The sequence below is a fragment of the Pelodiscus sinensis genome, chromosome 22, assembly GCF_049634645.1.
Source record: "Pelodiscus sinensis isolate JC-2024 chromosome 22, ASM4963464v1, whole genome shotgun sequence".
NCBI classification, from domain to species: domain Eukaryota; kingdom Metazoa; phylum Chordata; order Testudines; family Trionychidae; genus Pelodiscus; species Pelodiscus sinensis.
The window spans coordinates 2,258,463-2,274,783 of record NC_134732.1 but is presented as its reverse complement, the minus strand read 5'-3'; the positions used below and the strand labels follow the sequence as shown (position 1 = coordinate 2,274,783).

Genomic DNA, 16,321 nt, shown 5'->3' with positions numbered 1-16,321 from the left:
ACTCTGTCCTGCAGCACACTGGTGTGTGCCACGAGGCAGTCTTAAAGGGGCAGGCGACTCCCCCCCCCCCCCCCAATAACTTCTCTCCCCTCTCTTTTTTTTTTTTTTTTTTTGTTCAACAAAAAATCCTTGGTGTTCCTCATTTTAAAAAAAAACTGTTTGGTGTTCCTCGGTCTTAAAAAGTTTAAGAAACACTGCCGTGGGGGCTGTTGCAATGCCCACAGAGCTCCTGGGAGACCTGCCATACCCCTTCATGCCATGGATCACGAAGCCATATACAGGACATCTAGGGTAGGTCTACGCTACCTGGCTCTGTCGACGGCGATTTAAATAATCGCCGCTTCATTTACATAAAAATGGCTGCCGTGCTGTGCCGATCAGCTGTTTGGCGGCACAGCGCGGGAGTCTGGATGCTCGGCGATCGACATCAGAAGCCTTTATCGACCGCCCCGGTAAACCTCATCCCACGAGGCATAATGGGGCGGTCGACAAAGGCTTCCGATGTCGACCGCCGAGCGTCCAGACTCCCGCGCTGTGCCGCCAAACAGCTGATCGGCACAGCACGGCAGCCATTTTTATGTAAATGAAGCGGCGATTATTTAAATCACCACTTCACTCTGCTATGTCTACAACCCTCATCTACATGGCTCCGTTGATAGAGCCATGTAGCGGAGCCATACCCCCAGATAGCAATAAAGAGAGGTTCAACAATAGGCTGAGTAAGTGGGGTATGACCATGGACTGTAACACATCACCTCCCTATTGGTGCACATCACAAAATTCATTCCACACCTGGACATAAACGGTTAGAGGACACACTGCTTTGGACCAGATTTCTTTCAGGATGTGATTCCCATCCAGCGTGGGTTGTAGGTTCCAGTGCTGGGTAGTAGGTGACAACGGCCAATGTGTGGTTGGATGGAGTTTTGCTTCTGTGTCGAAGCAGGTTCTCTTCAGCCATAAGACACGAAGCCTGCGGATGTATCAAAGACATGATCTCACCTAGGCTGCCTCTTCAGTGACCTCGTGCCAATAAGAAATACCAGAGATTGCAGACGCCTGCCTCTCCATAGACCCAGCACGCTCCAGAGAGCCCAGGAAACGTTTCCCTGCTTTGGCAAATTCTCTCCCCAACTTGTCCCGTGGGGAGACAGGCCTGACTGCAACGCTGGAGGAGGAGCTGAGCTTCCCAAGAGATTGAGGCAGGTGGACCTGGGATTTTGGCCTGAGGCCGATCTCTGTTATGGAAGTGCCAGTCGGAGCTGTGCAGATCGGGTGAGCTGAGCTCTACACTTAGAGATTCAGCTGCTAGGAAGGATGCGTTGTGTCCATCCCACGCGTACGGCCCTGGGGCCGGGGCGCTGCGCCCTGTGTCCGTCCCGCGCGTACGGCCCTGGGGCCGGGGCACTGCGCCCTGTGTCCGTCCCGCGCGTACGGCCCTGGGGCCGGGGCGCAGCGCCCTGTGTCCGTCCCGCGCGTACGGCCCTGGGGCCGGGGCGCAGCGCCCTGTGTCCGTCCCGCGCGTACGGCCCTGGGGCCGGGGCGCAGCGCCCTGTGTCCGTCCCGCGCGTACGGCCCTGGGGCCGGGGCGCTGCGCCCTGTGTCCGTCCCGCGCGTACGGCCCTGGGGCCGGGGCGCTGCGCCCTGAGTCCGTCCCGCGCGTACGGCCCTGGGGCCGGGGCGCTGCGCCCTGTGTCCGTCCCGCGCGTACGGCCCTGGGGCCGGGGCGCTGCGCCCTGTGTCCGTCCCGCGCGTACGGCCCTGGGGCCGGGGCGCTGCGCCCTGTGTCCGTCCCGCGCGTACGGCCCTGGGGCCGGGGCGCTGCGCCCTGTGTCCGTCCCGCGCGTACGGCCCTGGGGCCGGGGCGCTGCGCCCTGTGTCCGTCCCGCGCGTACGGTCCTCGGGCCGGGGCACTGAATGAATTTTCATTAGTATATGAATTAAAATTAATTTCAATAGGCCCCTGAAAACTGTAGCACCTCTGCTAGGCCATTTTTCGCCCTGAGTGATCTTAACAATGACCTAAGCCCGGGCACGTCTCACTCAACCGCTCTGCTGACGTGCGCGGGGGAGGAATCCTGTCGAAACACCGGGGCCTTGGCTTCTACTCCTGGTGTTTCTTGATCCCAAAATCCCAGGGCGGGGGGAGACCCGTTCTTGCCTTCTGCAGCCTCAGCGAGCGTCTCCACTACACGAGGTGCCGCACGGTCGCACTGTCCGCTCTCCTCCCCTCCAGGAGCGCAGGAAGCTCCCTAAGGGAGTGCAGGGCCCCTGCTCCCCCCACTGCGGCCCCACCTCTTTCCTCACTCATCCCCTCCCAGGGCCCCTCCCTTTTGCCCCCCTTTTCCTCAAGGCCCCGCCTCTGCATCGCCTCTTCCCCGCGGGGCCCTGCTTCCATGCTGCCTCTTTCTCGCCAAGGCCCTCCCCTCTGCTCGTTCCGCCCCTGCCCCAGTGATTGCGCCCTGGCCCCTCTCCCCCGTCCAGCGTCCGATGGTCTCGCGTTTTATCCGAACAGGACTGAGCCGCTTCATGCTTCGGCGCCTCCGCGGACCCAGTGAAGGGACAAACCGTCTCTGCACAGACCCTCTCGAGACCGACAACGGCTTCGTCTGCGCCTCCTCAGCAAACGCGGGCTCCTTCGATGAGCGTGCAAGCGGTGTCCACAGCGTTCCTCTGGGACCGTGCCACGTGGCCGGCCGTGCTGGTCCTGTGTCCTCCAGAGCCGACACGGGCCTGCCTCACGTCTCAAAGAACCTGGCATACAGGAAGGGACTGTTTCTCCCTCGATTTCCCGGTTGTAACTGGGATAGTAGCCCTCCCTGAACTCGCAGGAGAACCGAGAAGAGAAATTCCTTCGTGTTTGCGAGGGACCCGGTTGCGACAGGGATAAGGGCCCTAGTGCAGCCCACGAAGAAATGAGTAACTCCATGCTGCAGCGGGGTTTGGCTGGCGAGCAGTAAACAAGGCCTGAGGCGGCCTCCGGGTGCAAGGAAACGTTGAATCTCTGTGTCCTCCGCTGAGCAGCGTGGCCATCCAGGCCGGCGTCTCCTGATCGCCTCTCCCAGTCCTTTCTTAAACCCCCATTTTGGCCCAGCCTCCTTGTGCACGACTGTCGTGCGCAGGATCACAGTTGGTTAACACGTTTGGTGCCTCTGGCGGGCTGCGAGGAGCGTGCATATTTTTGGGAGCAGCTCAGCCAGTTCGTGCTTGAGATTGTTTGGAGCTCTTGGATGAAGCCCAGCGAGACTTGATGGCTTTTGTGTTTCATTACAAACATTGCTCCCAAAGGCCCCTGTGTGCTAGGCCCTGTCTATGCACTTTGGGACCCGTGGTCCTGGCCCCAGAGGGTTTGCAAAGTATCCGTGTAAACGTCCAGCCTGTGTTTCACCGGAGGTTTCAAGTGTGGGGCTCTGTAGGTCTGGCCCTCTCGGGAGCCGTGCTGCCGCCCCGCGGAGCAGACCAGCGAGTAATTAAACTGGGCGGGGCTGCTTCTAGCATTTGGCAGCGTGGGCTTGTAACGCAGCAAGTCGCTGGGGGGGCTCCTGGGGCGCGTGACGTCGTGGGCTGGACCGGATCTGGCATCCCTTCGTGGGTGCTTTGCCCAGCTCCTGTTGCTCTATAACCCGAGCCTGAGCCGGGGCTGCCGAGCGCTGCCGCTGGGGATGGGATTTCAGGAAGAGGCGGCAGCAGGAAGATTGCACCGAGCCTCTTGGACGGGCGAGGGCGGAGGGAGGGAGGGGCAGGCAGGCCAAGCAAACAATTTTGTCTCTTCCCAAGAATCTCCCAGCCAGCAGCACAGGGCGGGGCACCATTCCCGCCAGATGGATGGAGACTGAAAACGGCCAGGCTGCCCGGGTCTCTGGGAGGAGCATTTCAGGGGTGAAAACACGGCACCCACGAGCAGCGCGAGGGGCTGCGCAGCGCACCGGTACCCAGCAGGAGAACGTGACCTGTTCTTGCAGAACATCTCGGTTGGGAATGGTCTCGGGGCTGCGGGAGGAGGCCAGGCCAACGGCCAAACCAGCTGAGTGCCCGTTGCATTATGGTGGCACGGTGGCAGGCACGTGGGTCAGCCCCAGCTGGTGTTTTCCCCCAAGGCTGTGCTGGGGGGGGGGGGGGCTATCAGGGCCATAACTGAGGTGAACCCGGACAGATGGCGTTTGAGGACGCAGCTTAAACCCGTGGCCTCCCAGAACCAAGGGTTCGTTTACTCCGGGGCAAGCTGACGCTAAATTCTGTGGTCAGGTCCCTGCGTTTGGCAGCGCTCTCGTGGCGCGGCGGGGAAATGGGGCACGAGAGGCTGTAATGAGAACTCCGCTCCCAACTAACCCCATTCATCCGCTCCCCTGAGCCGGCTGCTTGCTGTGACGTTCAGCTCCCATTCACGTCCCCAGCTTCCACTTTCCAGTACGCGTGTTGTCTGGGCACAGAGGCAGTGAGGTATCGGGGGAAGGGGGCAGGAGTTTTTTGCCGGACAGTTACAGTCTCTTCCCCACTGTGCAGAAAGGCCATTTGGGCAGGCGATTCGTAGCCAGCTGCGTCCTTCATCCAGCAGGGATTCCCAGGAGCCTCCACTTCCCTGGTTTTTTCCACGCTGGTGTCGGGACAGGCTTTCTGGATAGTCCAAGGCTTTTGGTTCTTCTCTGGGAGTTGCAGCAATGTCACAGTTACTGTCCTCGAGTCCTAGCTTTGGCCTAAATGCAGAGCGTGTGCTCGCCAGAGCCCCGGGGCTGGACATCAGCTAGAGCAGCGATGGGCAGCCAGGACTAGTGAGTGGGTCTGAGAAGGCCGCGGGATTGAAATCCGGTGGGGGCAGCCTGCGATAGGGAGGTAAGCGACTAATCGACTAGCAAAAGCTTCTCCGATAGTCGACACTAGTCGCTTCCCACCGCGTGCTGCTCTGCTGGGGCAGGCGGAACGCCGCGCTAGTCCTTATCAACTCAGCGAATAGCCCATGGAAATCCCATCGACAATTCGATTTGTTAATGAATCGAAATTTAAGGTCCCTAATCTGCAGCCCATTGGGGTCCCGTGCATCCCCTCTCTGCCCCCATCCCCTGCGCCTCTTGCGTGCTCGGGTGCTGGAGCCCTGCACTTACCTCCTCCACCCCCTGCCTCCCAGCGCTTTCGGAGCGCCAGGGCTCCACTGATTCGTGCTCCTCCTCCCTCCCAGAGCTTGGACATTGCGAATCAGCTGGCAGACAGTGCTGCGAACGTGCTGGGAGGAAGGAGGAGTAAGTGCAGGCGAGAAGCGTGGCGGGAGAGGGCAAAGAGGGGGAGCATGAGTCGCAGTGGACCCCAATGGGCCACATGCAGTGTGCCGGCTGCCCGCCACTGAGCTCGAGGCAGGAGATGGCTGTTGTCTGCATTTCCTAGCTCCCCTATGGGTCACACTTTGGGTTTCATCAGTCTGCCCTTCCTTGTCTCCCAGCGTGCTGGGCTGAGCCAGTCCCTCTCAATGGGCTGAGCCGAAAGCTGCCCCGCCCGTTCCTCTCCTCCTTCGCCGCCGCAGGAGCCGGGAGATCAGGGGCTGCCTCTGCTTTGTGCCCGTTGAGTGAGAAGTGATGTAGTGAATGCAGGTCGGCATGGGCTGACTTGGGGATAGACCCTGATGCCAAACCAACTTGGTGTCTTGTCTTGCTGGGAGTAAGGCTGGTTGATAAAGATGGGTTCTCTTCCATGTTTGGGTTGGTAACCGACGTGGTTTTGGGTAGAAATCTAGAGTTATATCAAATGGATATGGCAGACGTTAAATGGATTAACAACTGGCTAACTCCAAATGGAACTATAAATGGGGAATCCTGCTTGGGCGGCTGGGTTTCTGTCCCACGGGGGTTGGTTCTTGGCCCTGCGCTATCCAACATGTGTACGAATGACCCAGAAGAAAACAACATGGTTGCAGATGCGGTTTGCAAGCCACCCTGGAAATGGGAGTGGGAGATAACACAGAGGCCAGCTCACTGAGTCAGAGCGATCCGGAACCTTTGTTAAATGGGATGCAAGCGAACGGTGTGGTTTTAAAACAGCCAATGTAAACGCGGACATGTCGGAAGATGGAAGGCAGGCCCAGCTGGCCCCACGGCGACTCCACTGAGACGCCGAGACGCTGAAAAGGAGTTGGGGGTGGTGATACATAATCAGCTGAACATTAGTGTCCAGCGTGATGCCGTGGCCAGAAGAACTCTGGTAATCCCGGCCAAAGTCTGCATGTGCTGCAGCCAGCCACACCCTGGTTCTTGCCAGCCATCAACATTACCGCAGGATGACCTCTGACCCCCTCCCCATGCCAGGGTGGCTCCCGAAACGCATGTCCTGCACTGCTCAGCGCTCTCCTGGGCCATGCACAAGCATTGGGTCGGTTACTCCTTTCAGGGAATACAGCCCTGGGGGGAGGGCTAGCTCAGTGCTTTGAGCATTGGCCTGTTAAACTCAGGGTGGTGAGTTCAATCCTTGAGGGGGCCATTTAGGGATCTGGGGCAAATCTGTCAGGGATGGTCCTTGGTCCTGCTGTGAGGGCAGGGGACTGGACTCAACAGTCTCTCAGGGTCCCTTCCAGCTCTAGGAGGTGGTAGATCTCCATGTATCCTAGGCCGTTGTGTTGTTTTAAATGGTTGTCCAGATGCTCCGGTCTCATCCCGGAACAGACCCGGATGGGAAATGCTTCCCCCCTGAGCTACACAGTCCTGCCCACCCGGTGCCACGGGCAGCCTGTGCTGTGCAGCCACACGGAGCTTCTCCCACCAGTGCGGCTGCTCCCCTCAGGGAGGTGGATTAACGGCTCTCGCCTGGCACCCGAGGCCAGGCCTGCACTAGACTCAGCTCGGCTGAAGGAACGCAACGGAGCTGGAGTCGGCTCATCACAAGCTGAGCTGGGCGGCGTCCCCACGGCCGGAGGCCGACAGGAGCAAACGCTCCCCGTGCTCCTCGCTTGGCACAGGTTTGCCAACCTCACAGGTGGCACCGACCCCAGCCTCCCAGCACCGAGGGGCGCCCGCCCCCGATGCTCCATTGGGCCTTTTTTCCTCCTTGTTGGGACTTTTAAAAAATGTTCACAACGCAAATGAAATGTGCCAGGGCCCGGACATAGGAAAGCTGCTGCCACGTAACTTGACTCAGCTGTGGCGGCCTGGAGAAAGGGCGCTGTACGTAACGCACGTCTGCAGAGCGCGGCCCCTGCGTCCACGGAGGCAGAGCTCAAGTGGCCATGAGCCACGTATATTTGTGAGTGTGTGAAGAGGAAAAAGCCCACTCCCCGTGTGGTCTGCGCTGGGCTGCCCCCGTTCCCATGCAGCGGCAGAGCGGGGCCTGCGAGTTACACAAGCGGCTGCCAGCCGGTCCTGTGTTGCAATGCAAGACTGCAGCCTGGCCTGCTCCTGGGACAACATGGGCCCTGTTTCCTGAGCAGGAGAGCTGCGAGAGGCTGTGGTTTTACTACATTGTATGCAGCGCCTGGCCTGCGTCCAGCCCGTCTGGGCCTCGTGCCAGCGGCTCAGCCCGCCGGGAATGCGCTGGAGCAGGGAGTGGGGCGGATGGAATGGGGGAAGAGAGCGGAGGAATCCAAGAGGACGGATTTGCCTAGACAACAGCCCCGTTTCCATCTGGTCTGTCGGGAGTTGCCATAGGAACAGCAGCGACAAAGGCAGGGTGAAGGGAGGAGTCCTCACGTTGGACGAGATCGTGTTGGGGCGGAAGGGTGCCGCCCAGCTGGCTCCAGGGACGGAGACATAGGCAGAGTTCGGTGGTTCCCTCCGTTGCCTGGCGCGTGGGTTAAGACTCTCCTCCTCCCTCCCTCTCTCCTCACCCCTCCTTGCCGTTTGAACCTTTGCCCCGGGTGTTTCTGTGGGTAGCGACAAGGCCGCTGGCTCGGGTTTCACAATAAACCTGCCGTAGCCTGTCTCTCGTTCGCGCGCGCGCGTGTGTGTGTGTGTGTGTGTGTGTGTGTTTTGCCGGTCCGGCCGGCGAGCGTTTCCCTTCTCGTGCGGGGCTTACGGCGCAGCTCTCTCCTGCCGGCGCAGGGGGTTCCCATGGAGTTGCAGGGAGCTACTGCTCGGTCAGGGCCCCACTGGATTTGTACAGCCTCTTGCTTGGTGGAGACGTTCAGTGGGACGTAGACTCAGGCTGTCCCGTGCCCGGTGGCAGATGAGGAGGCAGCCCCATGGCCCGCACTGCTCTCTGCCCAGAACGAGATGTTTGGCCGTTGCCAGCAGACACGGCGTGCTTTTTGGCTATGTCTACACTATCAGTTTTTGCCGGAAGAGGCAATGCAAATGAAGCACTGATTAGCATATTGTTGCACTTCCTTTGCATAATCTATTCCGAGCCAGTTTTGCACAAAAACAAGCCGTGCGGATGTGTCTGTTTTGCACAAAACCCCCTTATCCGGGAGAGGGACAAGGGAATCAGCGCTTCATTTGCATTGCCTCTTCCGGCAAAAGCCATAGTGTAGACAAAGCCTCTGAGCATCCTGCAATGGGTGCTCCACAGCGTCTCTACCCTGCGGGGGGAATCCAGTCAGATGGGCTCTTGTGCTTCGGCCCGATGACGTGGCTAAACCGCTGTGGCCTTCTCTGTCCGGTTGCTGAGTGCACAGTTTGCTGATCCACGCGGTTGGTGCTGCACTTCCCCCTTGGCCACACGGTCTCGCCAGTGAATCCCCCGGATTCTTCTTCAGCAACGCTGGCAGAAAGCACGTGGCTCCCTGTTGGTGCATTTCCAAGATGAGGCCACGTTTCGGAGGCATAGAGACACCATAGAGCCGCGCAGTCTCATGTTAGGGTGTAGGTGGCTCTTGCTCTTCCGGATGCGTGACAAGCAGCACAGTGATCCCCTGGCTTAACCGTTTCTTGCCTTCACTTCATTCACACACATTGTATTTCCAAAGAGACAAAGTCATCGACTCGTCTCCGTCTGTCACATATCTGAAGCAAAATGCAGGACAATGTAGCACATTGTCCTGCATTTTGCTTCAACTACCCCAGACTAACACGGCTACATTTCTATCACTATGTCACATATCTGGCGCTGTGGGCACTGTCGTGGCCTTCTGTGCACTGATATGATCTGCCCCTCTAGCAGCTGCTGCTTTCGTGTTCCTAAAGGGTTTTTTCTTTCCATCCAAGTTGGTATTCAAGGACTGTAACATCTGCAAAACGTCCCGGAGCTTATCTCTTGCCCAGATCATACCAGTGTTCTCTGCAGCAGCCGTCTCTCTTATTCCAAAGTCTGGAACGATACGGAAAGGAAGTAGGGATGGAATACTCTCTTGTTTCCACCAGTTACATGTGGTGTTTCTGCCTGTTCTGACACTGAATACACATTAGTTAGTTATACAGAGCTTTTATTGAATTAGCAATCAGTGCTATGATTCTGTAGTGTTCACAGGTCCTCCAGCTAGGGGGCTATGAGTCAGGCTAAAAACTGTCCACACACAGATACTTTCTGCAGGAGAAATAACTCCGAGACAAGACAAATCGGTCACAAGTTCGCAAAAACAGCCATCGGTTGTGGCGTATCATGGCCTGCAGGGCACAGGATACGACAGTCCGTGAAGCTAGTCAATATGATGCTGATGGACAATCAAAGACATAAGGGAATTCTTAATCCAAAACCGAGTGTCTCCTCAGATAAGGTTCAGGTGTGAATTGGATGTTGAAATGTTCGATCACTTTGGAGCCCAGGTTATTAGAGAAATGAAAATCTTCAGCCTAATATATCTCAGAGTGGGTTGCATGAGGCAAACTATCATCCGGCTCTTGAAGAGAGGATGACGAACACCTGAAAGCTGTAGGCTTAGTATTGAGCAAGGAAGTTGCTAAAGCGCTGAAGGAATGGGAACCGGGACATTCAAGACCATTGGCTGCTCGCTTTGTGGTGAACCAGGCAGCAATCACGGCTCTTTGGTATTCTGTGCCAACAGGGGATAATGATGGACAAAACAAAGCTGCTTGTACAAAACTTTTCAGTGCCCTAGGTAAGATCCGCAAACATAACGTTCTCCTCCTGGGAGACCTAAATGCACAGGTTGGTCATAATCCAGGATACGAACGCGTAATGGACAGACATGGCATTGCTGGACAGAGTGACGATGGAGAACGTTTTGTGGAACTCTGATCTTTGCATTGGGGGGCACACTGTCTCTGCCATGGAGATCAAACGATGGCTTCACTCAGAATCAGCTTGAACGTGTTGCTTAGTAGGCCATTAGAAGGTCACTAACTGATTAATCTAGAATCAATCTAGAATCACAGAACCCTAGAACTGGAAGGGACCTTGAGCGGTCATTGAATCCAGTCACCTGCCCTCCGGCAGGACCAAGTCCGAGTGTATCTGAATGCCGATGTAGGAAGTGACTAAAATCTTGTTACTGGAACAATCGAAACTAAAGAAGGTGACACTGTGGTAGGTGGAGGGTAAGTGCAAAACCAGAGTCAGTAGATCCAGCAGTAAATCGCCTTTGAGAAAGTAACTGAAGCTATAAACCAACTAAACAGTGGTAAAGTACCAGGCTAGGATAGATACATGCTGACATGGTAAAGACTGGAGAGGAAGACGTGCTGGTTGAACAGGACGGTTTGGGAAAAGGAGATCTGTCCTAAAGACTAGAGAAGATGCGTCACCTGTAGAGCCCTAGAAAGAGGGACCAACTTATTGGGGATAACTGGAGAGGGGTCACACTCGTGTGTGTATCTGTAACTAGTGTTGTGTGTTACAACTCCGAATAGCACGAAAACGGCTGTTGGGAAAGTACTCAGACTGGATTTAAATCGGATGGGTTGTGTTTAGACCAGAAACTTGTCTCGAGGAAGCTTAGAATAACCAGCAGGAGGCAGGTTTGACCTTTCGTGGGGTTCTGAAAGCGTTCGGTAGTGTCCACAGAGAAGCCCACTGTAGAGTCTCAGCAGTGGATATGCCCCAAATACCCAAAGGGCACAGCCGCTACATTTCCAATCAGCTGCGCTTGTCTCGGATGGTTCTGGAGAATTGCTAGGCCACACGTGAGTCACGGATGTGACTTGATGGCGCTGGAGAAGAATCATTTGCACTGGAGGAGCAGGAGAGATATCCCCCCCTCCGGACTGGCCTTGGAGAGCGAAGGCTGGGCCCATCTGCGTGATTGGGCGTGAGTTCTGCCTCTGCCCAGTCTCCACTTCTATTAGCAGATTTACACAACTGTCTGCTGTGTCCACTCACCTGCCTCCCTTCATCTCCAGCTGGTTCTAGTGCATCCTTCAAGTGGGGGCTTAGACACCAACCCCCTCCAGGCGTCAGAGTCATCAGTATAAGAAGGAGAGGTGTAAGTGAGCAGAACGCCGCCATTAACTACACACTTCTTTAAACTAAACATTAGCGTTTGTCGGTAGCAACCCCTGTTGTTAAGGTCGTGACCGTTTCCTTTGTTAATCGTGTTTTCGTATGCTCAGAACTTTCTAAAATATTCTTGCTATGCGCTCAAGTGCTCCAGGTCTCCTCTTTGCTCAAAGGTTATTTATTTTTCATTAGGCGTATGCGTGGCAAGCCAATCAATAGGCCTGTCAAATAACAACAACATGCCGGTCCCGCTGACCAGAAAAAGAAAGCTCATTTCGTGCCAATGTGAGTGTCAATGGGACGATCGCAATACTCGGGTAGATTTAAAAACTGACTAGCTGACGCATCTCTGCACTGACTTGTAAATGTGGAATCGTTACTGAATGGGCCTGGCTCCAGTGGGGGCCTGACACGATTTAACGTTCTCATCGGGGATCTGGAAGAAAACAAACTCATCACTGATGAAGTCTGCAGATGACCCGGACATGTGGGGAAGGGCTATATAATGAATACAGACCAAACTGAGTGGCTTGGTAAACTGATCCCAAGCAAACACCGTGAGTGTTGGTATGCCTAGGAGGGAAGAGCCGAGACCACACTTACAGGGTGACGGACTCTTTTGGGAGCAGTGATTTTGAGAGAGATCTGAGGGGCGTAGTACATAAGCAGCTGACCGTGAGCTCAGCGTGAGATGCTGTGGCCAGAAGAGCTGGTGCAATGTTGAGATGCATGTGCAGGGAACTCCCGTGTCCAGATCTGGTGTGTTTCTGTATGAGTTTAAGATAAGAAAGTTCATATAATAAAGTGACGTGCTTCCTTGTGAAGTTATGCTCTGCGGAGGTGTCACTGCTATATTACAAGGCTGAGCAATAGCTATGCGGATCTTGAGTGTAGGCGACATGTTATTTTGATTTTTATCATAGTGTATAATCTATGGATATTGGTTTTATGGTTGGAGGGTGGTTGGGTAAGTTCCGTACTTTTGATTTAGTAGTAAATGCAGTGGAAATAGTCCTGTTTGCATAGTATGATGTGTGACGGACCGGGCCGTGTCTGGGCACAGCTGAGGGCGTCCGCTCAGGGCGAATTGCTCAAATCCGGGGCTCCTTACAGTCCCCCTGACTGGCGACCTCTCCAAACAGGCCACAAACCAGTCTCACAGAGCGCTTCAGCAGCCTGCCTGAAGCCTCCCGAGCAAAACCCCTCTGACACCCCAGCAATATCCGTGCCCCAGATGGCCCCGGGCCTATACACAGGTGGGGGGTCCTAGCACCCAATCCCACCTACCCCGAACAAGTTCTGTCCGGTTCCAAGAAACCAGCCACAGATCCCTGGTCAATTTACCCTCTGGACCTTACCCACAAATCACGCTGGGCCAATCCTTTAGAATCTATATCTAAAGGTTTATTATTACAAGAAAGAAAAGCCTGAGAGTAAGGTTATTAAAGTACAGTACGTTACATGCACCGAATCTCCCAGTTCTCGATGCAGGCTCTAGCAGAGATGTTGCAGCTGCTGGTTTAAAAGTTCTTATTGCACATCCTACGATCAGGATGGGTTCACAGGTCTTCTGGGCTCTTCAATCCCTGCAGTGCTGCCTCTAGGATGAAGTGCTGAGCTGAGAACCAAATGGCATCGACCGCATGGCCTCTTTTATCCCCTTCCTGGCCTCTTCTTGTATGCAGCAAGTCACCTGGTCAGAGGCCAATCTCTATGTTCCCTGCTGGCTGCCCTCAGGTGACAAATCCCATTCTTTGGGTGTGTCCATAGCCTATTGAGAGTCATTGTTCCACAGGGCTTTGCTACTCAGCCTGTCCATAGCCATGCTTAACCACATTCACAGAAATATTCAGCTTCCACACAGATTACAGATTCCTACCTACACACACAGACATTATATACTCACATAAATAGTGTACATAAGATTAACAAACAATAAGCTCCCATTCAATACCCCACATGGCTCCCTTTCATACCAATTTCTGGGGCCAACACCCCCACCTAGGGGTGCAGCAGCGATCTGGCTGCTTCCCTCCAATTCAGTAATGTGACATGATGTACTGTGACTTTGTAGACAAAGACAAGCACTGGACATTGTGCATTGCTGTGCCCCTCTGTGATGTAGCATTTTTCTGGGGAGGAATTGTCTATAGTTATCACAAAGGTGCCTTTGCTATGTGTCATGAACTCCTGTGCCCCCGACCCTCCCTCTTCATTACTGATGTCCTGGGGAAACCTGGATATTAACGGCTCTTCACGTTTCGTTCAATGTCTGTGTTGTGGCCCTACACAATAGTCTCATTGACTACATAATGTGAATTCTGATTAGTTTACATGGAATGAATTTCAATTCCAATTTAAAGGAGAGGCCCCCAGTCTGAAAAGTTGGAAAAACAGAAAATAATTTGGAAAAACAAATAAGATACACTGCCACAGAACAAATAAGGGTACCAGTATATCCCAGGCAAGGGTATATGCTACAGCACAAGCCTGCTAAGAACAATCACTTCATAGACACGTAAAAATCATTCAAGACAGAACAGAATTAGACGGCTGCACTGGCTCATTTGAGAGGAAAATCCTGCTGCAGCCTTAGCTCTGGAGCCGACGGTGTTAACCCAGTTCTAGCCTGGAGCACTGGACTCCTGTCAAGGACTAGTATTGTTTGGGAAAATGTGCTTTTGATTTAAGCAAGAGATCTGGATGCTGGACAGTCCCAAGGATCGTTTCCCTCTGTCTCAGCTGCGTATCAGGCCTTGGGCGTTCGTGCAGCGCTAATTACAGGAGGTGTGTTTGCTGGGGCAGGGAACTTTCGGGACCTGATTTTCCGTTGTCTTGTACATTTTGAGGCTACCTTAGCAGCCTCCTTAACATCTGCTCCGTCCTCTTCTGTCACACGGGCCTTTATGTCGCAGAGGGATTCTCTGGCCAGCCGGGGTCCTTTCAAGGCAGAAGAGCGTGGTCGTGCACTTCGTAAGGCTTTGGCTGTTGTCTCTCAGGAACTACCCAGAAGCAGCCGACTATAAAGTGGGCACAGAGCTGGTCTGAGAACCGTCTTCCGAGAGTCGTTATTTCTGCGTCACGCTGGAAGGGCATGTTGGAGGGGCTTCTCTGGGGTATATCACACGTGGTTTGGGTCATGACGGCGAGGTTGCGCTTGCAGGCGGCGGGGATTGCGAGCAGCTGCGGGGGTGGGGCCAGGATTCAAAATGATCTTGGCAAACTGGCAAAGGTCTGCCTGGCATGGCGTGCTGCCGAAAAGGGCCGGGGGCTCCCGAGGTGGCCCCAGAATCCGCCTGTGGACGCTGCGCCGGAGACCCCCCTGCACAGCGTGCTGCTCTGCAGGAGGGGGCTGCTCGCAGGGGCTGACCTCGGGCGGGGGAGCAGCTGGCAAAGCGGGGCCGTGACGCCGAGGGCTGGGTGTGCCGCCCCTCGGGCATGCAGAGACGCAGCCAAAGGTCAGGAAACGCCCCTTTTGAGATGGCGCGCGGGAGCCGAATCCAGCATCGCCTGCAGCGGGATGCTGCCGTTCCAGCACGTGGGAGTGTGCGTGCAAATACGCCCCATCTGTCGGGTCTGTCGTGGCCCTGGGCCATTTCCTGAGGCAGGAGCGTGCTGTGAGGAGGCTCGTCCGGCAGAGGGATGCGTGTGATCCACAGGCGCCCTCCGGTCCCTCTGGCCACGGCCGGGACGGCCCTTCGCTGAAGCCAGGCAGTGAGCACGACTGGGTTTCCTTTTGCCTCCCCGGCCCCGGGCCCGGTACCGGCAGCCTCCCAGAGAGGCCCAGTGTTTCCCTCCCCTCCCCTCCGGCCCAGTGCCCAGAGCAGGTGGGGGTGCCCCGTCCTAGGGCCCCTCTGCGAGGAAGGCCTGCACTCAGCCGTGACCCTGCCTTGGCACTCGGACGAGCTGGGTTCCTCGGGCTCCTGGAGGGGACTGTGGAAGTCTCTCTCCGCTGTGCCTCCCCGTGGGACGTGGCGCGTTCCCAGGGCCCGTGGGCTGGCAGGTCAGTCCTTCGTTTCCACGTGGGGCAAAGGGCACTGGCAAGGGGCAGCGCCCGAGTCCGGGAACAAGCCCAGGCTGCTGCCTGCGTTGCCCGATGGCTTCCCGCGGTCACAGGGACTTTCCTCTTCTCTTTGCTTTGTCTTTCAGGACCTAGATGGCAGCTCCTGGCTGGGAAGGACTCACGCCCGCCTGACCCGCTGCAGCCTCCCGCTGCCCACCATGATCCTCTGCATGCTGCTGCTGGCTGCCCTGCCCGAGCCCTCCCCGGCCGAAGTGAACCCTGGTAGGAAGCCACCACGGGGGGGGGGACCCTGCCCTCCTGCCTTGTGTGTTTCAACCCCCCTTTCCCTCTCAGAGTGGGCCTGTTTGTGCAGTGACCGAGGTGGGGTCAGCGCAGCCGCCTGTGCACCCCCCCCCCGAAGAACCACTGCCCCATAGAGACCCCCCTGCTCCACTTTGGCCTGGACAGCGCCCCCGGAGGGTGGTTATTGGTGGTAGCGGGATCTGCAGGGCTGAGACAGCAGCAGCCACGTCGGCGCTAGAGGAAGCGTCAGGCCGGCTCTGGGGCGCTGGACTCACCGCAGGCAGCCAGTCGCCAGGCGCAGGCCGGCCGCAGAGCCAGGAGCGGGGGGCTCTGGAGGGGAGGTTGGGCCCAGCCCCAGGGCAGAGGTCCCGCAGGGCAGGTCATAGGCTGGGGCGTGGTGCCAGAGAGAGCCCAGTGCCAAGCTGCGTGAGGAACAGCCCCGTGCGGCTCGCTGCCCTGTCTTGGCCAAGCCCCCAGACACGAGGGGCCGCTCCGTCCGGGGGAGGCCTGATGGACTCTCTGCTGATATTATTTCTGTGCGCCCGCGACTGGCCTGTTCCGCCCCTCTGGCCCCCATTGCAGCCCCAGCTCCGGGGCAGGGCCGGGCTGATCAGGGTGAGAATAAAGCACCCTCGGGCCCTTGATGCACCTCAACGTGCAGCCCTGTGCGGTGGCCCCAGCTCCAGCCTGCAGCGGGGTCGCGGTTGG

The 16,321-nt window shown here is 56.5% G+C and overlaps 1 protein-coding gene across 4 annotated transcripts in view; it reads left to right on the top strand.

Annotated features, from left to right (window-relative positions):
• LOC102458614 (discoidin domain-containing receptor 2-like) overlaps positions 1-16,321 on the top strand; it is a 64,422-nt gene that overhangs the window by 15,007 nt on the left and 33,094 nt on the right. For 2 of the 4 annotated variants that reach the window (XM_075905942.1, XM_075905945.1), the window contains exons 2-3: positions 2,516-3,466; positions 15,457-15,592. In XM_075905942.1, the coding sequence (XP_075762057.1) occupies positions 3,251-3,466; positions 15,457-15,592 (352 nt within the window). In that variant the 5' untranslated portion in view covers positions 2,516-3,250. Of the gene's footprint in view, positions 1-2,515; positions 3,467-14,466; positions 15,022-15,456; positions 15,593-16,321 lie in introns of those variants that run through there. The other 2 variants (XM_075905944.1, XM_075905943.1) reach the window with 2 other exon arrangements.